General features: G+C 46.2%; 3 protein-coding genes across 17 annotated transcripts in view; 1 reads left to right on the top strand and 2 right to left on the bottom strand.

Moving 5' to 3' along the window:
• The window catches only part of RDH5 (retinol dehydrogenase 5), a gene marked incomplete at its 5' end in the record, with an annotated part of 6,455 nt that extends 5,487 nt beyond the window's left edge, over positions 1 to 968 (bottom strand). The window contains one exon of the mRNA XM_083427007.1: positions 597 to 968. Coding sequence (XP_083283133.1) covers positions 597 to 968 — 372 coding nt within the window. The remainder of the gene's footprint in view (positions 1 to 596) is intronic.
• ITGA7 (integrin subunit alpha 7) overlaps positions 889 to 22,676 on the top strand; it is a 99,022-nt gene continuing 77,234 nt past the window's right edge. For 7 of the 15 annotated variants that reach the window (XR_014507989.1, XM_083427320.1, XM_083427324.1 and 4 more), the window contains exons 1-3: positions 7,051 to 7,086; positions 7,820 to 7,897; positions 20,448 to 20,524. Coding sequence is in view for 10 of the 15 variants with exons in the window: in XM_083427320.1 (XP_083283446.1) it covers positions 7,066 to 7,086; positions 7,820 to 7,897; positions 20,448 to 20,524 (176 nt within the window). In the remaining 5 variants the exon portion in view is untranslated. Of the gene's footprint in view, positions 996 to 7,050; positions 7,087 to 7,819; positions 7,898 to 13,288; positions 13,392 to 20,447; positions 20,525 to 20,679; positions 20,971 to 22,676 lie in introns of those variants that run through there. The other 8 variants (XM_083427314.1, XM_083427318.1, XM_083427326.1 and 5 more) reach the window with 6 other exon arrangements.
• BLOC1S1 (biogenesis of lysosomal organelles complex 1 subunit 1) lies at positions 9,463 to 20,900 on the bottom strand. The gene is made up of 4 exons (XM_083428137.1): positions 20,758 to 20,900; positions 19,028 to 19,100; positions 11,650 to 11,782; positions 9,463 to 9,949 (listed from the first exon to the last, which is right to left on the bottom strand). The coding sequence occupies exons 1-4, from the start codon at positions 20,816 to 20,818 to the stop codon at positions 9,839 to 9,841; spliced, it is 378 nt and encodes a 125-aa protein (XP_083284263.1). The 5' UTR covers positions 20,819 to 20,900; the 3' UTR covers positions 9,463 to 9,838.

Here is a 22,676-nt window from a genome sequence, read left to right as displayed (position 1 = left end):
AGTCGAACAGATTTTTGGTATGGATTCTGTTTGACTTCCAAGGTACGACTGCATACATTATTCTATCTCGCTTCCCTACCTGTAAAATGGGTATAATTGTGACCTATGTTGGGATCGCAATATAATGAGTACACCACACCGTAAATTAAAGCTAGTAATAATAAGCTGCAACTCGAGCATTAATGAGCACATGTCGTGCATGCAGAACGACCTAGTTTCAGTCTCTAGGAGACTGGGGAAATACTCCTGTCTGAAACAATGAAAAGCCACTGCCAGCCAGTGTTGACAGCATTGGGCTGTCTGGATCAATGGTCAGGCATAAGGCAGCAGCTTAAGTTCAGCAACAGCAGCAAAGCAGCAATTATACTAGCAGTTGTGCTGCTGTCTTAATCCTTAAGCACACTGGTGCCCAGCCAGTTAAGCTGCCCTGTGTTTTTTAGTAATGCAGTCAAATCCCTGCTCTTTTCAAGAGCTTTTCTTGTTCCAGCTAGAACTGCATTGGTTGAAAGCTGCAGTTTTAGAAAGTTGACTTCAGTGTCCAGAACTTTGACTTTTCTCCTCCGTGTTTTCTGTAGAAGCACAACACACACTCAGACCTGACTCACCCCACTGCCCCCCACCCCCCGGATCTCTACTGGGGCGAGAGACTCACCTTTTTCTCCCACTTCACCTTTCACCCACTGCACGGCTTTAGAGATGCTCTCGGAGTTGGTGACGTCCAGCAGGGTGGTGCGCAGGTTTGGCGAGCTGGACCGCTGCAGGTTATCGGCTCCCTTCTGGGTTAGGCAACCTGCCAGCACGTGGAAGCCCTTCTTGTCGAGGCGCTTGGCCAGCATGTTCCCGAAACCCGTGTCGCAGCCTGTGATGAAGACATACTTGTCCTTGTAGGAGCTCAATGTCTGCCGGTCACGCAAGAACCACACCACAATCCAGAGGATACTGAAGAGCAGCGCATAGCAACACAACATAGTAGAGTCTCGACGAAGACCTGCGGGGTAAGGGGAAATGGGCAAGGTGGGCTGAGCACAAGTAAGTGCTGAATTCTGCTTTTTGTTTTCAGGTCAATAAGGAAGATCCATCTGTCCTAATCACATAGGCCAGGCTCTAGTGGGAAACCTAGTGTGTTCCTAGACTACATTTCCTATTACCCTACACCAGGGTTTCCAGCTGGGTTTTTTTGGACTACAGTTCCCATCATCCCTGACCACTGGATGATGGGAGTTGTAGTGCAACAGCTGGAGGCCCATGTTTGGGAAACCCTGTCCTAGATCATTGGCTGTACTGGAGGGCAGTAGATTCCCAATCCCTGAGGATCAGTAGGCTTCTGATTCTAGAACAAAGCTGTCTATTGATATTGTTCTGGTCTGCTGTTATCTAATCAGTCATGTTAATCACTCTTGGGAGATTCTCAACCCTGGCCTTTGGCAGCTAAGGTATTTTGTTTTGTGAGGTCCACTTCTTTGGCTGAATTTATATCATTTTGTAACGGTTAAACTTGCTTTTTTTAAAATGTCACTGTTTATCTGTTTTTATACTGGTATATAATGTTAGGGACGTGGGTGGCGCTGTGGTCTAAACCACAAAGCCTAGGGCTTGCCGATCAGAAAGTCAGCAGTTTGAATCCCCGTGACGGGGTGAGCTCCTGCCAACCTAGCATTTCGAAAGCACGTCAAAGTGCAAGTAGATAAATTGGTATCACTCCGGCAGGAAGGTAAACGGTGTTTCCGTGTACTGCTCTGGTTCGCCAAAGGCAGCTTAATCATGCTGGCCACATGACTCGGAAGCTGTCTGTGGACAAACAGCGGCTCCTCGGCCAGTAAAGCAAGATGAGCGCTGCGACTCCAGAGTTGGCCACGACTGGACTTAACGGTCAGGGGTCCCTTTACCAATAATGTTGTTACATAACCCATCCTTGGACCTTATGGTGAAGGGCCACTCCTTTATATATTTTGAGGTAATAGGAAGAGATGATGAGGGGCAATTCAGAAACAAATGCTTTAATTAATCCTCAACATATTTTAACCCATTTAAGGCTCTTCCAAAGAGGTAATCATAAACGAACCAGCACACTAAGGGCCAAACTAAACCTAATGCTACGTTTTTCACCCTAATGTGGCTAGTATTTTATTTTTTAAAAACAACAACAAATAACTGGGACTGAGGCATCTGTGCTGGCTTGGGAACAGGATGTGGGAGGAAGGGAGATCTAAGATCACTTCCTCCTAAACGGAGGTGAGGGAACGTGACCTAACCAGGTCTAGGAATACAATTCTGTGATCTTCATCCCTCCACGCATTAACTAGCTTTAAGCTTGTTGTTTATATTTGACAGCAGTTTCCCACGTGGCTTAGCTCTGAACTGGTCTGGAGGGTCGAGGGAAGACCATTCTGTGTGGCAAGCAGAAATGCTTATGCTGATGGATTGATTGTATTTGTGCGACATTCAGTTGCACCCATTGTGCATGTAGTCTTAGGTTTCCTGTGGACATGATAAGTTATAGCATCTGGACGAACTCTGCTCAACACAGATGGAGAAGCTACAAGTCTCAGGGGAGCCAGGGATTGGGAATCTTCCAGATCAAAGCCTGCGACTTGCAGTGCTCTCATGAGGAGTCAGCCTTGTCCTTGTCTATATATGACCAATTAACTCTCTGAGGTAGATGCAAGCAAACGCTCTCCAGAGCTATTGCATCTAGCGGGAGAATTTGGCAGTGCAGTCCAAGAGCAGGACGCAGGTTATCAGCCCTGGTTGTTCCCACAGCTCTAAGCAGGGGCTCATACACACATTTTACGCCACACATTCCTCTACATCCTTCCTGCTCTAGCGATTGCCATGGCGACCTGCCCTAAACTAGGCCACAAGCCTGGGTGTGACTGAGATTAGACGGGATAACAACAGCAGCAGCAGATTTCCAACTTCGTGTCTTAGTTCTTTGGACAAACGTAGGCATAAGTAGGGTTGTACTTTTTTATGCAGATATATTTGAGGCACAGAGCAAAAACCTCTTAAGTTTTAAAACGGGCCAATTAATACAGACTCGTCGCAATAGAATATTAATATACTTTAAGCCAGGGGCCTATACAGTTGTTGCTAGACTACAAGTCCAGTCATTCCTGGCTGGAGCTGATGGGAGTGGAAGTCCAATAATATCCCTGCTTAGGTAATATGAACATGACGTAGCGAATAGAGCAGGCATAGGCAAACTCGGCCCTCCAGATGTTTTGGGACTACAACTCCCATCATCCCTAGCTAACAGGACCAGTGGTCAGGGATGATGGGAATTGTAGTCTCAAAACATCTGGAGGGCCGAGTTTGCCTATGCCTGGATTAGAGTCACCAGCTAGGACTGGGGTGTCCCAGGTGCAAATCCCTTTTCAGCCATGAAATTCACTGGGTGCCTTTGGGCTAGTAACACTCCCCAACCCTTATCTACCTCACAGGGGTCTTGTGAGGAGTTTGTGTGTGTTTCCATGTCAGCCAAGCTCACCACCAGGCGCTCTGAAGTTGCTTCAAAAACCCAACTGTGTGAGGCTGGCTGGACCCACCTTTGTGGTAGACCCCTAATGGGTATGAAATGAATTCCTCTGTGGATTTCACCAACTGCCACACCATCACCAGCAACTGATTTATAATACTAAAATAAAAATCACCCAAACTATTATTTCCAGCAATTACTAAACCACAGAATGTGTGTGCACATTTGGCCTCATACTTTACATGTCATGTGGTAAAAGCAACAACAGAAGCACAGGACCCTGCCATTCTTTACATGCATACTTGTGGATAAAGAGGGAGTTCTAAGCTGTGCTGGGAAACTTGTCAGCAAAGAAAGCTTGTTGTTGTTGTTTAGTTGTGTCCGACTCTTCGTGACCCCATGGACCAGAGCACGCCAGGCACTCCTGTCTTCCACTGCCTCCCGCAGTTTGGTCAAACTCATGCTGGTAACTTCGAGAACACTATCCAACCATCTTGTCCTCTGTCATCCCCTTCTCCTTGTGCCCTCCATCTTTCCCAACATCAGGGTCTTTTCCAGGGAGTCTTCTCTTCTCATGAGGTGGCCAAAGTATTGGCGCCTCAGCTTCACGATCTGTCCTTCCAGTGAGCACTCAGGGCTGATTTCCTTAAGAATGGATAGGTTTGGTCTTCTTGCAGTTCATGGGACTCTCAAGAGTCTCCTCCAGCACCATAATTCAAAAGCGTCAATTCTTCAGCGATCAGCCTTCTTTATGGTCCAGCTCTCACTTCCATACATCACTACTGGGAAAACCATAGAAAGCTACTCTAGACTAATTCATGAAGAGTGCAAGGCTGTGAGTTTGCAAAAGTAGCTTGTCATTTGCTCCCCCCAACTCCCAGGCGGTAGATGGGGAAGCAAAGCAGGGCATCCTAGCTGTCAGACTTCGTTTGGGACCGTGAAACAAAATCAACAGCCAAAAATGCAAGTGTGCCGTATCCCTTGGGAAATCTCTGTCAGCAGGCACTATGTTCGGTCTCGAGTCCAAATCTGAACTAATCCAGCGACAAACACGGTACCTATTTGACATCTGCTACCTGACATGGTTCTTAAGGATTGTGACAGGAGCCACGAAATTAAGAGACGCTTGCTTCTTGGGAGGAAAGCAATGACAAACCTAGACAGCATTTTAAAAAGTAGAGACATCACCTTGCCAACAAAGGTCTGTATAGTAAAAGCTATGGTTTTCCCAGTAGTGATGTATGGAAGTGAGAGCTGGACCATAAAGAAGGCTGATCGCTGAAGAATTGACGCTTTTGAATTATGGTGCTGGAGGAGACTCTTGAGAGTCCCATGGACTGCAAGAAGATCAAACACATCCATTCTTAAGGAAATCAGCCCTGAGTGCTCACTGGAAGGACAGATCGTGAAGCTGAGGCTCCAATACTTTGGCCACCTCATGAGAAGAGAAGACTCACTGGAAAAGACCCTGATGTTGGGAAAGATGGAGGGCACAAGGAGAAGGGGACGACAGAGGACGAGATGGTTGGACAGTGTTCTCGAAGCTACAAACATGAATCTGACCAAACTGCGGGTGGCAGTGGAAGACAGGAGTGCCTGGCGTGCTCTGGTCCATGGGGTCACGAAGAGTCAGACACGACTGAATGACTAAACAACAACAACAACAACCTGACATGGATGAGACAGCGGTACCTTATTAATTCCAGCTCAATTCTTGGGGAATTCAATGCCTGACTTTCTCTCACACCGAAGCTCAGTCCATACATTTGAGACTCCAGTGGCTGGGTACTAGAGGATTTTCCCCTTGCTCCAGAATGCAAGGATCAGGGGAGCTTTCATAACCCAGTTTTGTAAGTGGCCTGGTCCCGTTCAGGGTCAAGGACCGTGAGGCCCACATTACATACCATATGATGCAGCTCTATATTTTCATCTAGCACATAAAGGTCAGGGGAGGACTTGTGTGCTCAAAAACAATTCATAAGCATCTGTCTGCTATTCATTCAGACAGGCCAAATAAGGGATGGTGAGTTAAGATTTCTTCCCTTTGTCCTAGCAGTTGTGGCAAATGATAGTAATGCTTATTGGTCTTTATTTTTAAGGCAATTTAAATATAAGCACATTCACTCATACAGTACTTCTAGCGCAGAGATTGCACTTAAACACCGATGAGTCTGAGGTGTTAAGTCTCATGTATGATTTACCTGGTAGGCTTAGTAGCTTTGACTGGACTTAACCATCCAGGGGTCCTTTACCTTACAGAGTGGTGCCTCGCAAGACGAAATTAATTCGCTCTGCGAGTTTTTTCGTGTTGTGAATTTTTTGTCTTGCGAAGCACGGTTTCCCATATGAATGCATTGACGGTTTTAAGAAAAAGGCGCAAGACGTTTTCGTCTTGCGAAGCAAGCCCATAGGGAAATTCGTCTTGCGAAGCAACTCAAAAAAGAAAAAGCTCTTTCGTCTTGCGAGTTTTTCATCTTGCGAGGCATTCGTCTTGCGAGGTTCCACTGTACCTTTACTTCACCTGGTATAGAGCAGAGGTCACACTCTTTTCGCAAAACAGAGGGTCAAAGGTGATTTTGTCTAGAGATGCAGAACTGGCTAGGCTACTGTTCTTTAGTAGGTACTACAGTATAACTAAATTTTAGGGCAGGGATAGAAAACCCTCTAGCCCTTTGGGTATTGTTAGGACATGAAAGCTGATCACAAATGCTCTCTCACACCTGTGGGCTGTACATATCACTCTATTGCCACAGAGTTCTGCCGCCACATTCTACTGCATGTGTAGACCAGGCCAAATATTTACAAAAAACATTCCCACCCCCTCTCAAGAGACCCTCTGCAATCACTTTATGGTGCCCCATCTGTACCCACCCAGGTCTTCTGCATAAACCTTGGGTTGTGATCCGACACCATTTCAAAGAGAAAGGATGCAGAACTTGGATGCCAGTGGCTCTTCATTCCAAGGCAAGTGTGAAGACATCCCCAGGGGAGGAAGAAAATTGTACAAATCGGGCTCAGGGTGAAAGATCTCGGGTCCACTTAAAGGCAGAGAGGCTTTGTACATGTTACTGGCTTAAAATGTAGCTAGGCTGATCTTTCTCCCCCTCAGTTTGGATCAAAGCTACTTTGGTGGTAGATGCATCAAAACACAATTATTTCAGAACAAACAGCAGCATAGATGTGGAATGCAGCTAATACCGTGTGTATACCACTGCTCAAACCCAGTGGTGAGAGCCCACCAGATGCAGAGGAGATGGGCATCTGTGCATTGGCACAGCCACAGTGGCTGAAGCCAACACAGAACTCAAGATTTCAAAGAGCAAGCTTTTAAGACATTCCGTAAGTGGCTCTTCTCTTCCAGAGTTGGAGCTTGGGAGCCTGAATTCCTAAGTCCACTCCCGTCTTGCATGCGTGACTTCAGCTCCCTCAAGAAGAGAACAGCTGCTACTTGCGCTGAAGCAGACAGTAAGTTTATTCAGGTGTCAAGACCACACTCGGATTTCAGCTCTTCCCGTTAGACACCCCCCAGCTTCCTCAAGTGCAAGACGGACTGATCAGTGGCACACCTTGCCATTCACAGGGTTGCAGCCATGCAGAGGAAGATGGTTCAGGTTTGTTCCATTAAGTTCCTGGGACTTAGGTGGAGTGCAATACCAGCCCGCCCACCCATTGTCCTCCTTACCTTCTCACCAGATGCAGCTGTTGATAAACTTGGCAGACTCCAGCGGCAGCAGCAGCAGCTAGTCTCTGCTGGGTCTAGGACTATTTACCCTGCTTGGCTTCTGCTGCGCAGAGCGGACAAGAGTTCTGCTCCTAGCCAAAGTCCAGGAGGGCAAGAAGCCAGAGCCTTCGCCAATCAGCTTCCCGGTGGACGCTAAGGGGCAGGGACACAGCCCCAGTATTAACCCTTGATGCAGCTGCAAAGCAATCTGCCCAGTTAACCTCCACTCAGCTGAATTCAGTTAAATCTCTCAGGAGCTGTGTACTGAGGAATCGGAGAAATCTTAGACTTAAAGGGCTGGGCTATGATGAAGAAGCTGATACAAGGATATAAGAGTTGCATTTCCTTGAAACCCGTCCTCACGGACCATGCTCAGGGTGGAACAAGACTATTTGTTAAAAACAATTTCATTTATGTGATTACCACCCTTTTTCTTAAAAGCTGCCCAAGGCAATGCACAACATAAAACATACAATAAAACTCTTGAGAAGGGAAAGCAACTGGAGGGTGTGGTAAGAGGAGAGCTGGTACTGAAAAATCCTTCCATAGTTTAATCAAGTCAGGGTAAATCAGATGCACATCTGAAGTTTATTTAAAGTATTTTGCATCCCACCTTTCCTTAGGGAAGTTCAAGTGTCCACCACGCTGCACCCATTGCGAACAGCATCTCAAGATCTGCTGCATCTGTGGCACACTCAGTGGTAAGTCATAGTTGCCTTGTTTATGGGACTGAGATAAGTCTGCATGCCCCCACTTGTTGACGTCTTTTGGACTTCAGTTTTTAAGAAAACATAGGGTGGTAATCAATACAATTGTTACTCAAGAGTAGAACCGCTGAAGTCAGCAGCCGTGTCTAACTTAGGTTCATTAATTTCAATGGGTCCTGGCTGAATATAGCCTGTTATGTTCTGTGTGGCCTTTGGACTGGAGATGGCTAGGTAGTCCCTGTCCACTGCCATTTTGTGAACGAGCTATGAGTTGCATTTTATGGTATTGTTTGTATACTGCCCTGAGAACTTTGGCAAGAGGGCTGTCTACCAGTGAAATTTATAAAATATTAGTAGAAATGGAGGATAAAGAAGATAAATTAAAAGAGGTGTGGGAAAAGGAGACAACAGGGCAGATAGATAGTCAAAGCTGGGGGAAATATGGGAGAATCTTTCGCTGAAAATGTTGTCTATAAGAAGAAAAGAAAATTATTATAAATTAATTTGGAGATGGTATTTAACACCAGTCAGATTAAATCAAATAAACAAGGAATATCGGTGTTATGCCAGGAAACAGGGAATTATGTTCACATGTGGTGGGGGTGTAAATATGGCAGGAGGGCTGACTAAAAACAAAAGAACACCACCAGCGTCCAAGCATGCAGCGTGGAAAGCAGTGTAGCGATGAGCGTTAAGCATCTCCCGCTCCGTCAAAGTGAGGCTCGCATGAAGGCTGCTTCCATGTGTGGACATCCTTCAGCTGGGAATCCTAAGCAACTTGGAAGACGTGTCGGATACTGCCACTTCTGCTTTAAAGTGGGACAGAGCCTCCTAAGTCCAAGGGGGAACCTGCCATTGAAAGTATCCGAGCGTGCAGGATAAAGGAGTGTGTTGGAAGCTAGGATCCCATGCCTAAGCTCTGCCCCAAGTCTTGTGATCAGTGGACTTGCTTGGAAGGAACGTAATGAAAAGGCATTGTTGATTCAAGAGCTCCCATCACTACAGTTATGAAATCTACTTTTAAGAGGTCAGTGGGATTGAAGAGACTGAATAGTAACGCATCTCACAGAAAAAGTAGGAGGGCTATGAGATGTCAAGGACTTTGCTTTCCTTGGCCTTTTATAGAAGATTCTGTCTCCTGTGCAGCAAGGTTGGCTAGTGGGGAGGGGGAAGGGAAGGGAGGCTGGAACTTGGGGGGCTTAACCCCTCTTCTCATTCCATTACACACACACACACCGCCCCTAACAAGCAGGCTCTGCATGTTGAATCACAGTAGATTAGGACAAAACTAGCCGGAGAAGGGTTCCTTTGTTAAGGCATGAAAAGGACCTTCAGAGAAGGATTTAAAAACTAAAGAGGATGAGGAGGCCAGGCTGGGAGACATATTGGGCACTGAGCCAAACCTACACTGAAGTACTCAAGTCTCTGTAAGGTTGCCTGTTTGGATAAGGGGAGCCAGGATACCATCTTTGCTTCTCCTCCCCAAGATGGGCCTGGGCAGCAGATGCAGCCAGGACACACGCTGAGCTCCCTTTAGTGATTCATGCCAACACTCAACATGCGTTTAAACCATTCGTTTTTATTCCATTCTTTCTAGCTTTGTCACAGCGAGAGGTAAAAGCTGGTCTGCACAACCCCTTCTCCACCTTTCATTGTGTGTATGTTGTGTTTCTCCTGAATCAATACTGGTTTGTTTTTAATTCCCCAGAGCCAGATACCACTACCACTCATTCAGCAGTGACACACACACAGGCCAACATGCCTTTCAGTCGCTGGCTGGGCAAGGGCAGATCTCGCCCGCTGCTGCAAAAAGGCAGCCGCTGACCATTTAATAAGGGCTGACAGACAAGGGATTTGCCATTTCTTTACTTGCGCCCCCACGCTGCTGGCTGCATGGAGCAAGGGAAGGGGGTCCAAGGAGGAAAGGTGTCCATTTCAGGAGGTGGATGGCTGCAGCTGCCCTTTGTAAACGTACTCTAGGGCCGTGGCAATGGTCCGCATGTCCATTTCAATGCTACGTGCCCAGTTTTCCACGTCGCCAATCTCCTGCCGGAAAGAAGAAGTCACAGTCAAAACACTCATCTCTTTGCGTATCAAACGGCATGTACCCTGTTTCTCCACCTGCCCTCAATCTTACTCCCAGACACCCAGTTAGGGCAGGAAGATTTCGGGTGAGTTCAAAGCACACTGTGTACAGTTTGAGTTCTCTGGCCTAACTTCTCTGTGATCCTCCTTTGGTTCCTTCCTCTTTATGCAGCCTTTTTCTTTCTCCAAATTCCTCCTTGAAGCCCTCACTTTTTCCATCAAGCTTAACGCATTTGCCCAAGTTTATCCTTGTTGTCTCCTACACTGCAGACAAAAAGACTGTGGTCTCACTGGGACAGAGACTCATCTCTCTTGCTTATGCTACTTTGCAAAATGCCATGTAAATTGACAGCACCGCATTAAGAATTACCGTTCACAAGCAACTTTTAATAATTTCAATTGCTTGCGACTTTATTTCAGTAGATGAAATGGCTAACTAAGGTACCGGAGAAGAACTACATATACTAGCAGTCTCTGCCAGGATCAGGCATGACCAGACATGCTAACACTTCCAATTAATGTCCCAGAACGTTATACTATTATCTTTGAGAACAATTCCACAAGACACTGCAGCTATATATTGTGGGTTTTTAAACAGCTCTATATGGCAGCTTTAAATAAATTTCTCCATGCAACATTTAGGGTGGAAAACTGTACCAGATACAAATTTCACACGTATATACAATTTTGTGGGGATAACATATTCTGATTATTTTGTCTCTCTTGCCGAGTTGATAACATGTGCAGTCCCATGCCCAGCAGGTGGAGCTCTCCAACTGATTATTGTCAGGAGCACCTATAACTGGAAGCAGCACAAAGTGTGCTCCATGACTAGAATCCTATAATCAGGGAGTCTATATTGTTTCGGCACTAAAGCTGTGAATTGGAATATGCAGGCTCTTGGGTTTCCCCAACGTGTCTCACCCTCCTTAATTCCAACCAGGTGTTTTCTCATTCTCTGCTTCCCCATGCATACTTTCATGTTCTCCCTAGGCTTAATACACTGTGGCTTCCCTCTCAGACAATCAGGAATAACTTTCTGACAGCAAGAGGAATGGACTCCCTTGGAAAGTGGTGGACTCTCCTTCCTTGGAGGTTTTTAAGCAGCAGCTGGATGGCCACCTGTCATGGAGGCTTCAGAAACATAGCATTGTCGAGTTGGAAGGGACCCCAAGGATCATCTAGTCAAAAGCACCTGAAATGCAGGAATGCGCAGTTGTCCTATATGGGGATCGAACCTGCAGCCTTGGCAATTATCAGCACCACACTCTAACCAACTGAGCCATTTATTTGAGATTCCTGCATCGCAGGGGATTGGACCATATGACCTTCAGGGTCCCTTCCAACTCTGATTCTATGATCACCTACTGCCTCAGATGTCAGGGACAAACTGCGACTACTCAGCAAGCCGCAATACTCAAGGGCTAATTTGTTATTACTTCAATTGTTCTGGCACACACCAAAGCCTGCCCCAATCCATTCTCCTTTATTGCCCACGAGCCCCTTTCTCTCCCGTGTTCTCTGTGCAAACCCAGCCACGCTTCCCCATCGCCAAACCTCACCTCCCATCACCCATCGAGTCCTGTTGTAACTTTTAGGCTAATCTTGAGGTTACTGTGCAAGATATGTGCCTCCCCCGTAGGAGCAGCTATCCCACCCACCTTCAGAGCCTGATTGAAGTTTTCCACCATGCTGATCCACTGGCCGGTCTGTTTGGCAAACTGGGCAGCCTGGATCTGCAATGTCTTCACTTCGTGGTCGAGCTTCCTTTGGTTCACATAGGCCTGCGCCACCCTAGAGTGGGAGAGGGAGAGAGAGAGAGAGGCTCAGCGCTTAATTAAGACAAGTAGGGGAGGGAAACAGAGGATCTTTCTTTTTGCCAATCCCTCCATCGCTGCGTTTTCTGCTCGGCTCTCCGCCATTCCAAGTGGCTTCCCAGCTCGGAGCGAGCTAACCCCAGGGGCAGAGGCAGGCGCTGGGAGTCTGCAGCTGGGTAAGTTCCCAAGCTGTAGAGGATTTAACGGCTCAGCAACATCTGGCAATCATTATGCAGCACTGGGAACATCTGGAACCTATCATGGCCGAGGCAAAGGCAGGTGAAGGGCTGGGCAATGATAAGGCGTCTGAGTGATTTTCCTCACCAAGGGAGAATAAATCGCCCAAACAAGGGTGGGTAACAGGGATGGGCAGGTCAGTTACCCCCACAAAACAGTGAGGGTGTGGCCAGAGTGGGGAGACTGTGGCAGCCATGGTAGTTTCAAGATATGTTGCTGTGCTGCTGTTATAGGAAGAGACAACGGGATCTAAAGCAATTCAGATTCAATTGGGTCGCTTGCGTGCGTTTCAGGGTGGCAAGCCTCCATGCTTCCAGAACACTTTCAGAAAACAATACAGATTTTACAGCCTGAGGAATGGTTCTATGCAACTTGTAAGTTTGACATCCAAACTTTTTAAAAAAATTACTGGCTCATGAAGCACTACTATTTTGTATGCTCTAATAGCCATATGTGGGGTGGGGAAATGGATGGATGAGTAATATATCTAGTTAAAAACAGAACACTGGAGTGCCAACACCCCTCATCCTGCCCCGTTTCAGTTACAAGCCAAGAGAAATTGATTTCTTGCCAAAAGTGGGCATAAAACCCAGGCCTCTGTTGGAGCACCAGAAGTCGTTTTTGCCATAAGCGACTGGCATGGGATCGGGAAGTCACAAGTAGTTGTTTAGTCATTTAGTCGTGTCCGACTCTTCATGACCCCATGGACCAGAGCACACCAGGCACTCCTGTCTTCTACTGCCTCCCACAGTTTGGTCAAACTCATAGTCGTAGCTTCGAGAACACTGTCCAACCAACTTGTCCTCTGTCGTCCCCTTCTCCTTGTGCCCTCCATCTTTCCCAGCATCAGGGTCTTTTCCAGTGAGTCTTCTCTTCTCATGAGGTGGCCAAAGTATTGCAGCCTCAGCTTCAGGATCTGTCCTTCCAGTGAGCACTCAGGGCTGATTTCCTTCAGAATGGATCGGTTTGATCTTCTTGCAGTCCATGGGACTTTCAAGAGTCTCCTCCAGCACCATAATTCAAAAGCATCAATTCTTCAGCGATCAGCCTTCTTTATGGTCCAGCTCTCACTTCCATACATCACTACTGGGAAAACCATGGCTTTAACTATACGGACCTTTGTTGGCAAGGTGATGTCACTGCTTTTTAAGATGCTGTCTAGGTTTGTCATAAGGCACAAGTACAGTCCTCTATTTGGTTTTATCAATGTCAATTTGATTTTGTGTTCTCCAAAATTCATACACAGGGTGCAATGCGGTTAACGGGAGGACCTTGCTCCACAGGACCAGCAAGATGCAAGTCGCTGTGTCCAGCCAGCACCTGTCTTGAAAATGAATGTCTCTTGCTTGGTAAGAGGTAAAAGAAAGTGAAGCGCCATGTCACTGTGGAAAGGGAGGCAAGTAAGCCCACCTTTGTGGAGCTGGAAGAGTTGTAGGAGCTCTCTTCTGCCATATAAATATCACCCTTGGAATGGAAACTGGGAGGGCAAGTTTGCCCGTTCTGGTTACATACTGTTTTATGACAACTTTAACGAGGTAACTTGAGATATCCAAGCGAAGCAGATGAAACGGTTTTATACCCTGACTAGCTTAATAAGTAAACTGACTACATAAGAGAGCGAAGAACACTTGCTATAAAGGCGAAGGCAGCTTGAAATAATAGGAGAAACGCTCACGGAAACTTTCGGTTGCCGGTTTTGACTCATCCACCCGTATGCTGTTTACGATGCCAGGTGCTGGGCTATTACTGTCTTTCCCAGGGAGAGGAGAAGGAAGCACTTTGCCAGCCCTATGGTCAGTGGCTGTCGGGTGCTTGGCAATCCCACGCGAGGGATTTTGACAGATGGGCAGGATAGCCCGGCTGTCAATCATGTGACTGTCAATAATAGTGTCATGTGACTGACAGCTGGGCAGCCCCGCCCAACTGTCAAGTTTGGACCTGTGAGGCTGATCCTAATAAGGATCTGGCCTATGGAACCAAAAATGTCCCCCACACCTGCCTTAGTTGGATGGAACAGGTTCCTGAATGATGCACTATTTGTTCATGTAGTAGAAAAAACCCACCTAAATTGGCTTATATGAATTATATATATCCCTATTAATGCATTTAGTGTTTGACAGGAATTTCATCTACGCCATTCTCCGAGTACGTCTTTAACATCCCTTCATGACACGTTCTCATTTATTCCTGCCTAATGAAGTGGGTTAATTAAGTTTCAGTAGTTTTTAATGAATTATTTACTGCGTTCTGATCCAGTCCCATCTTTAATCAAATAGGCGTTTATTTGAGATTCTGCTGCTTAATCTGAGGTATTCTTTTGAGAATACTTCCCTAGCCTTCAATGAACTGTTGTAATCCACTAAGTTCCTGTCTTTAATGAACTTAGGCAATTAATGAAGTCTTTTAATAGTCCTTGTTAAATCATTTTAAAATGTTCCTTCAGTGAGCTAATTCTTTTTGTATTTTGTAAGGGGATATATTTTCGGGGGGGGGGGGACTTCTGAATTAAGTTCATGTGTTCTCTTTTCTTACTCAACTGTATATATTTGGTAGAATTGACACAATGGCACACATATTTGGCAGAAGAGCTGGGTTAAATCTGGCATATGGGACAGCAATGATTCTTGTGCAAGTAGTGAATCAGTCGAAAATAGGGACCAACGTTTGTTGGTATTGCCCTAGTGAGAGGCTTGTCATCAAACACTACATTGCACGCATTTTCAACTTACAAATGCGAACAGTCTAACTCACCTGGTCAAACACGTTTACAAAAGTCTCCTGTTATTCAACAAGATTTGCACCTTGTTACTAAGCTCTATAGTGAGGAAATATTTTGTGCGTGTAATAAAGTGTGTTAATTATATTAAATACTTTTGGGGGAATTGAAGGAAGTGTTTGAAGATTAGATTGTAAGCTTGTGAGCAGGGGCTGGCTTGTTTTAACTGGTTGTATGTAAGCTGCTCCTGGAGCCTTTTTGGCTGAAGAAAGGGGTACAAATGCTCTAAATAAACCCGGTAAGGAAAGCTAAGTGATAGTTAAAGAGTATTTAGATTCTTGTATGTGTCCGTGCTTCAATCAGGATAGGGCAGCAGGGTTGGACACATTTGCCTGGATCTAGAGCTTATATGAGCAGAATTCTACTTGTGTGATGCTCCTGCTGCTGAAGAAGTGGCCAACCCCACAGGCTGCATTTTAGCATCGGGAGTTAAGGATATAATGTATTATAAATGAAGGACGAGTTGATACAGGTTTAGTATTGTGGGATGTTTTTAAAGAGGACCATTTTAGTATTTTAGCAGCTAGAAATGACAAGAGGAGGGAGCAGCTTGCTGTTTTCATCACAGTACAGTGGTACCTCAGGTTAAGTACTTAATTCGTTCTGGAGGTCCGTTCTTAACCTGAAACTGTTCTTAACCTGAAGCACCACTTTAGGTAATGGGGCCTCCCGCTGCCAGAGCACGATTTCTGTTCTCATCCTGAAGCAAAGTTCTTAACCCGAGGTATTATTTCTGAGTTAGCGCTGGATTCATGTACATATACAGGGCAGAAAAATCCTTTGCCTCCTTAAAACGAGAGATGTTTTGAAAAAGCTACCAAGCGAGGAATGTTTTTAGCATGGCAACTGACAAAAGAACAACAGAAATGCACCATTCCATCTTTAATAAGCACGGAGCATGGAGAACTATATTTCTTCAAACTACAATTTACTGTATAAACAAAATGTAGTTGAGTATGGAAAATATTTTTATATCAATGGAAATTTCCTAGATTGAATTTCGAAGAAAAGATTACTCAAGCAATTACAGCTCAGGAGGTTATGTACGCATGTCGTGAGGCTGGGCGCCTTTAATTCTGCATTCTATCAAGCCCACATACAAATAGCGGCCCCTATTATGGCCAAGCTTCCAAAATTGCTGTATAATGAAGGGAATTACTCCTCAAAGCTGAAAATCAAGCAAAGGTTGCCAATAGAAGGGAAGAGGCAGTACGGTAACTGCAAAAACATCATCTTAGCCCATCAAAAGCTTGGGGGGAAATGTCCCATCACCAACATCTCTAGAGTGACCACAGGTGGTTCTCTGTGAGGGGGAAAAGATCGGGATACCATAACAAATGGTCTTGTCCGCATACATTTTGCAAGGTGACAGTGAAAATGGCAGCGTTGGGTTTTAACCTCACATTGCCTCCTAGCTTCTGAACTGTGACAGTCTCAAGAAGCTTGACTGGTCAAAGCAGAGATGTTGTTTCCCCACTATCCCACTAGCCCTGGAAGTCATGCAGCTGGAATCCAAGTAACTCTCCCAGGGCAGCTAAATACAGCAAGTGTTTGGGAACAGTGAAGTAATCCCTGCTTTAAAATAGCAGGCAAGAAGCAGGAAGGTGAACGGGAGGCATGCTTTCTGTGCAGAAGTAGTGACGCCTGAAAGCTTACTTCAGATTTGTTTTAACACGTACGTTACTACTTCTTAATAGACCTTCTTTTCTGCGTTCCCCTCCAATCTACACTGTGTGGCAATATCCTTGGGAAAGAGCAAAGCAAGGGTAGCCATGTGGTCTCTCCCATTCTAAACAATCAATACAGACTTAGCAATGCTGCCAAAAACCCCTAGGGAAGTGTGGGCCAGAAGAATGAAGCAGCAGAGACTTCTCATCAGCTAACCACAGAGCTGGATGGCGCCAAGAGCAGAGACTGGACACCACTTGTCAAGGCGATAATAGGTCATGCTATAGAAATGCAGCAACTTCCACTTTTCAAGGCAGTGAGAGGCAGGTCTGCAGCTTGGATAAGGCACAGGGTTAGTGGCCCTTCTGTCCACTGTTTATGAATATTGTTTAATTTAATAGGGGAGAACAACTTTAAAAGGCAACATGGACCACAAAGAGCTTAGATGACCAAAATTAAGAAAGAATGCCTTTCTAATTAGCATGTTATACTTTGCTGACGTAAAAAGCTCTTGCCTTAGGGTGTTTTTCAGCCATTATTCCTGGCAATTATTCCTTCTGCATTGTGGATCTTAAGTCACTCTTCCGAAACCTTTACAGTCAACTCCGCAGGCTAGAAACTTAGGTTTGTAAAGCTAATATTCTCCCAATCATATCAAACTTTCTCGGGCTAAGGCAAATTGCTTTGCTGAGCAATATGGAGGTATCAGCTAAGGCAAAAATTAAAGGAACTGGAAAGCTACTTCAGCGGACACAGGAACTCTCTAGTCCGGTCTTCAATATTCAGCTCTAAGCAACTTAAAGAAGTGTACCAAGATGATGTATGATCATTATGAAAGGAAAAATAAAACTGCCAAGATCGAAATGCCATTATACAATTTTATGATGCAACCACGCTTGGAATGTTGTGTATAGATCTGGCTGCGGTACTCAAAAAGGATATTATAGAACTGAAAAAGTACAGAAAATGGCAGCCAAAGGGACCCGAGGACTGCAGCAACTTCCCTACAAGGAAAGGATAAAATGTTTGGGGCCTCTTTAGGAGTGGGGAAAGGTGACTATGGAGGGATGTGAGAGTTTTATGCAATTATTCATGCTGTGGAGAGCAACATGCTTTGTAATACTAGAACCAGGAGTCATCTGATGAAGTTGAGTGATGGGGAGTTTCAGGATAGATCAAAGGGAGTAGTTCTTCACATGACGTCTAGTTAAACTATGAAATTCACTGCCACAAGACATGGCCTGCCAACATTAAAAAGTCTTCAAGAGATGCCTGAAAGTAAAAAAGCGAGGATGCTAGCTAGGATCTGGGCTGGAGGATTGTTCCACAATATGGGGCTGGCAACATGAAATGCCCAACTCCTAGGGCAGGCCAGTTAGGTGTTCAACATGGAAGGGAAACTAATAGCCTATGAATAGATGGGTGACACCTAGCTTGAGAGCAGTACATGTGAAAAGGATCTAGGAGTCTTGATTGACCACAAACTTGACATGAGCCAACAGTGTGACGCGGCAGCTAAAAAAGCCAATGCAATTCTGGGCTGCATCAATAGGAGTATAGAATCTAGATCAAGGGAAGTAATAGTGCCACTGTATTCTGCTCTGGTCAGACCTCACCTGGAGTACTGTGTCCAGTTCTGGGCACCACAGTTCAAGAAGGACACTGACAAACTGGAACGTGTCCAGAGGAGGGCAACCAAAATGGTCAAAGGCCTGGAAACAATGCCTTATGAGGAACGGCTAAGGGAGCTGGGCATGTTTAGCCTGGAGAAGAGGAGGTTAAGGGGTGATATGATAGCCATGTTCAAAGATATAAAAGGATGTCACATAGAGGAGGGAGAAAGGTTGTTTTCTGCTGCTCCAGAGAAGCGGACACGGAGCAATGGATCCAAACTACAAGAAAGAAGATTCCACCTAAACATTAGGAAGAACTTCCTGACAGTAAGAGCTGTTTGACAGTGGAATTTGCTGCCAAGGAGTGTGGTGGAGTCTCCTTCTTTGGAGGTCTTTAAGCAGAGGCTTGACAACCATATGTCAGGAGTGCTCTGATGGTGTTTCCTGCTTGGCAGGGGGTTGGACTCGAAGGCCCTTGTGGTCTCTTCCAACTCTATGATTCTATGATTCTATGAATGGAGCCTGCGTCGTTCTTTTTTGAAAGATATGAATTCAATAGAAAGTGTACCATCATCTGCGATTGAGCTGGGCTTAAGGTATCCTGGACCCACGTTTTTCACGGCTTTGCATATAAACACAAGAACCTTGAACATGACCAGTGTAGATGTTTTAGCAACGGTATCACAAACAGTGAGCCATTTATTGCTGTCCGCAGTCCAGCTGCTGCATTCTGCACCAGCTGGAACTTCTACCGAGTCATGACTGTCCCCCACTACTATGCAGGTTCTCAGTTGACATTTCCTTGTTAGGGAGCAATTTAGCAGCCTAAAGGTGGAAAACAGCTCACACGCCGAAATGGGTAACATCCACGTATGTGGTACTATTAACCAAAGATTTGTAGGAGCCATCATTACTCAGTACCGCTTACCCAATGTTCAAGTGGTCAACCAGGGCTTCGGTTAAGCAAGTGGCTGCAGCAATGGCCTCTCGCCTCCGCCGTTCTAGAGAGAGGGGAAGCAGAGGCCTCTTTAGTGTTATCTCAAAATGTCTATACGTTTTGCAGGAGGGGCACAAACTGAAGATGTCTCAACGCTTTGTTTGCTTCATGCAACTTGTCCTCATAATGCCGGAACTAGATTGTCAAACATGCATGTGCTGCTGCCTTTTCTTCCAAGTTTGGTATTTTCATCTCCACTCCCCTAAGCAAACACTGAGGGCTTTTCAACATCTCCACTGTGCCCCCCCCCAACTCGCTATTTAGCACTCAATTGGGGCAAACAATTTGTTCCGATTTAAAGCTTAAGAGCAGATTTTCCCTGGGAAAGGAGTGTGGCAAGCGGCAAACCAATCTGGCCTGTGCTTTCTTAGCAGAGGACACACAGGAGTGTGGACGAGCCTTAAATGTGTGCACGAACTTATATTTGGGCATCCATATCCTTCCTACTAATTTGACAGTCTGCTGGAAGGGGGACACTGAGGCAGAATAATCAGAAGGAGCCTTTTTAAAAAATGAGTCTGGCAGTGCTCTTCAACCTCAGGTTGGTCTACAGTTGTTGTTGGACTACAACGCCCATCAGCCCCGAGCATTAGCTAAGCTGCCAGTGGGTGATGGAAGTTGTGGTCCAACAGCAACAAGCCACCCAACAGATAAAGTGGCAGAGCGCCAACGCGAAGAGACGCCCAAGTGGATAAACACTTTTTTGGGCCTAGGCAATCCAAAATGCTTCCCTCAGCATCTAGGAAGCCACATGTTCTCCACCAAACCTTGCTCCACAACTCCCCATTTCCTGGCTTTCATGGTTGCTGCGCTCAATGCAACCCTCGATTTCTACAAGTAAACGGTGGGAACCCAAAACCCTCCAAGTGTCCCTATTTTCAACAGTCCCTGTTTCTGGTTTGATCCCGGAAAATCCCGCTTTCCCTTAGGACATTCCTATTGTCAACGGGGAAATGCTGGGAGAGTATGGAGTTATCTGAACCCTGAGCCATTTGAAGGGGAAGCTTTTAATGTTTTATTAGGTTTTAATATATGCTGGAAGCTGCCCAGAATGGCTGGGGCAACACAGTCAGATGGGTGGGGCATAAATAGTAAATAATCATCAACATTGAACGTCCCTATTAAATGTTGGAGGGTATGAAGTTATCTGAACCCTGAGCCATTTGAAGGGGGTGTTTAATGTTTTATTATGTTTTAATATATGTTGGAAGCCGCCCAGAGTGGCGAGGGCAACAAAAGTAAATAATAATAATATAGAAAGTCGCTATTACATCGGAGAAATGTTGGGGGGTATGGGAACCCGGAGGGCCCGAAATGCCGTAGGCAAAGTGCGTAACATTCCTATTCACAGCTGAGCTCAAACGTACACAAGAGAGTAAAGCAGAGGCGCCGGAAACTCCCGTTCGTTTGGCTCCTGACGGCCGGCAGGTACGCACTCCTCCTCCCCGCCCCTTTTCTCCCCAATGACAGCCCTCTGGACCAATAGCGACAACCCACAGCTGCCGCAAGGGCGTTTTCATTGGCGGTGGGCGGTTGCCAAGGCGACGCTCGGAGCAAGGCCCGCGCGCCCGGGGCCCCGCGGTGTTTTGGTTTTGCGTCCGAAGCAGCCGAGCTGCTACGCGAGCCCGGAGGCTTCGGAAGGGGCGCTAGGCCGCGCTCACCTTGCAGCTCTTTCCTCTCGCCCTGCTTCGCCTGGTGCTCCCTCAGCAAACGGGAGAGCATGGCTGCGAAGAAGCCACACGGGGAGAGAGTCCTCTTCGCTCCTCTTCCTCGTCATATGACTGCAGCCGTCGTCACATGACTCGCCAAGCGTGCGCGCTCTCTTTCCCCCCTCCCCTCTTCGCGTCACTGGAGGAGCAAGATTTCGAAAATAGGTATAAATAACCCTGCGAGATATAGTTACTATCTCCCTCCCGCCATCTCGCCACGCCCTTTGAAGTTTTGCGTTTTTAATATAGGCAGAGGTACAACAGATTGAATTGAAGTACTTCATTGTCACTTGTACAACTTGTATACAGTGAGGTCATATTCAGATGCAGCTGAAATTGGAAAAGTGGGTGGGGTGAAAGTTGTGTACACTTGAAAACGTTGGCAACATTATAACATAAATTCTGCAGTGTAAACAAGTTTTGTTGTTGGGTGCAATAATGGAATACTGAATGGTTTAGTTTAGGTAAAATGTGCAGGGATTTATGATATGCAAAATGAACCGTGGAAAGTGAAGGGAAGCCCTTGACATTTTAAGGTGGTTTAAATGAATATTCTGGGACCCGGGTGGCGCTGTGGATAAAAGCCTCAGCGCCTAGGACTTGCCGATTGAAAGGTCGGCAGTTCGAATCCCCGCGGCGGGGTGCGCTCCCGCTGCTCGGTCCCAGCACCTGCCAACCTAGCAGTTCGAAAGCACCTCCGGGTGCAAGTGGATAAATAGGGACCGCTTACTGGCAGGAAGGTAAATGGCATTCCGTGTGCTGCGCTGGCTCGCCAGATACAGCTTGTCATGCTGGCCACGTGACCCGGAAGTGTCGGCGGACAGCGCTGGCTCCCGGCCTATTGAGTGAGATGAGCGCACAACCCTAGAGTCTGTCAAGACTGGCCCGTACGGGCAGGGGTACCTTTACCTTTTACTAAATGAATATTCTAAAGTGTAAAACAGAAAAAAGTAAAAAAAAATATTTACGGTATACTGTATATAAAAAAGGGAAAGCAGGTGGGGTGGGTGAGGTGCTTCACCTGTCAAATTTCTGCCTGTCGCACAGCTCTGGTAAGTTGGTCGAGTTACTCCGAAAACAACACTCTGAACATCTCCTTGGCTGTATCCCATTTTATCATAGAAACACTGGGAGATGTCTTACAGATATGTTGTAAGCCGCCCAGAATGGCTGGAGGAAACCCAGCCAGATGGGCAGGATATTGATCATCATCATCATACTGAATCAGACCATTGAGGCCACCTAGTTTAGTACAGTGGTACCTTGGTTCTCAAACAGCTTAGTTGTCCAACAAATTGGCTCCCAAACACTGAAAACCCGGAACTACGAGTTCTGGTTTTCGAACGTTTTTTGGAAGCTGAACATCCGACGCAGCTTCTGCTTGAGTGCAGGAAGCTCCTGCAGCCAATCAGAAGCAATGCCTTGGTTTTCGAACAGTTTCTGAAGTCGAACGGACTTCTGGAACAGATTAAGTTTGAGAACCAAGGTACCACTGTATTGTCTACACTAGTTGGTAATAGCACTTTGGGATTTCAGGCAGGGGCCTGTCCCAGCCCTGGCCTGCTGTTCTACAACTCACTTAGCCACAGCCTTTCCCCGTCATGGCCGTCTGTCATGGATGCTTTAGCAGATATCCCCACATTGCAGGAGGTTGGACTAGATGGCCCCTGGGATCCCTTCCCGCTCTACGATTCTATAATCATCCACCATTCCACCACAAAGCTGGTGCTCTAGCATTCTTATTCCTTCTGGACTCCCTGCCTGCATAAAAAAACACCCTGAAGACTATTTCAGCAAAGTAAACAGCAGGGTTCAACTTTAACATAGGGCTGTGTGATTCGTTTATGCATTCCATGGTTACTTTGTCGCTA

This window comes from Podarcis tiliguerta (genome assembly GCF_965153285.1).
Source record: "Podarcis tiliguerta genome assembly, chromosome: 2".
Classification (NCBI taxonomy): domain Eukaryota; kingdom Metazoa; phylum Chordata; class Lepidosauria; order Squamata; family Lacertidae; genus Podarcis; species Podarcis tiliguerta.
Note: the sequence above shows the minus strand (reverse complement) of the source record. Positions and strands in the feature narration are given on the sequence as shown.

What these genes read in the sequence shown, in the direction of transcription:
- BLOC1S1 (XM_083428137.1), bottom strand. Translation starts at nt 20,818, where the DNA reads ATGCTCTCCCGTTTGCTGAGGGAGCACCAGGCGAAGCAGGGCGAGAGG. An exon ending in CGAGAGGAAAGAGCTGCAAG is followed by an intron (nt 19,101 to 20,757) that starts GTGAGCGCGGCC and finishes CCCTCTCTCTAG; the next exon opens with AACGGCGGAGGCGAGAGGCC. An exon ending in GTTGACCACTTGAACATTGG is followed by an intron (nt 11,783 to 19,027) that starts GTAAGCGGTACT and finishes CTCCCACTCTAG; the next exon opens with GGTGGCGCAGGCCTATGTGA.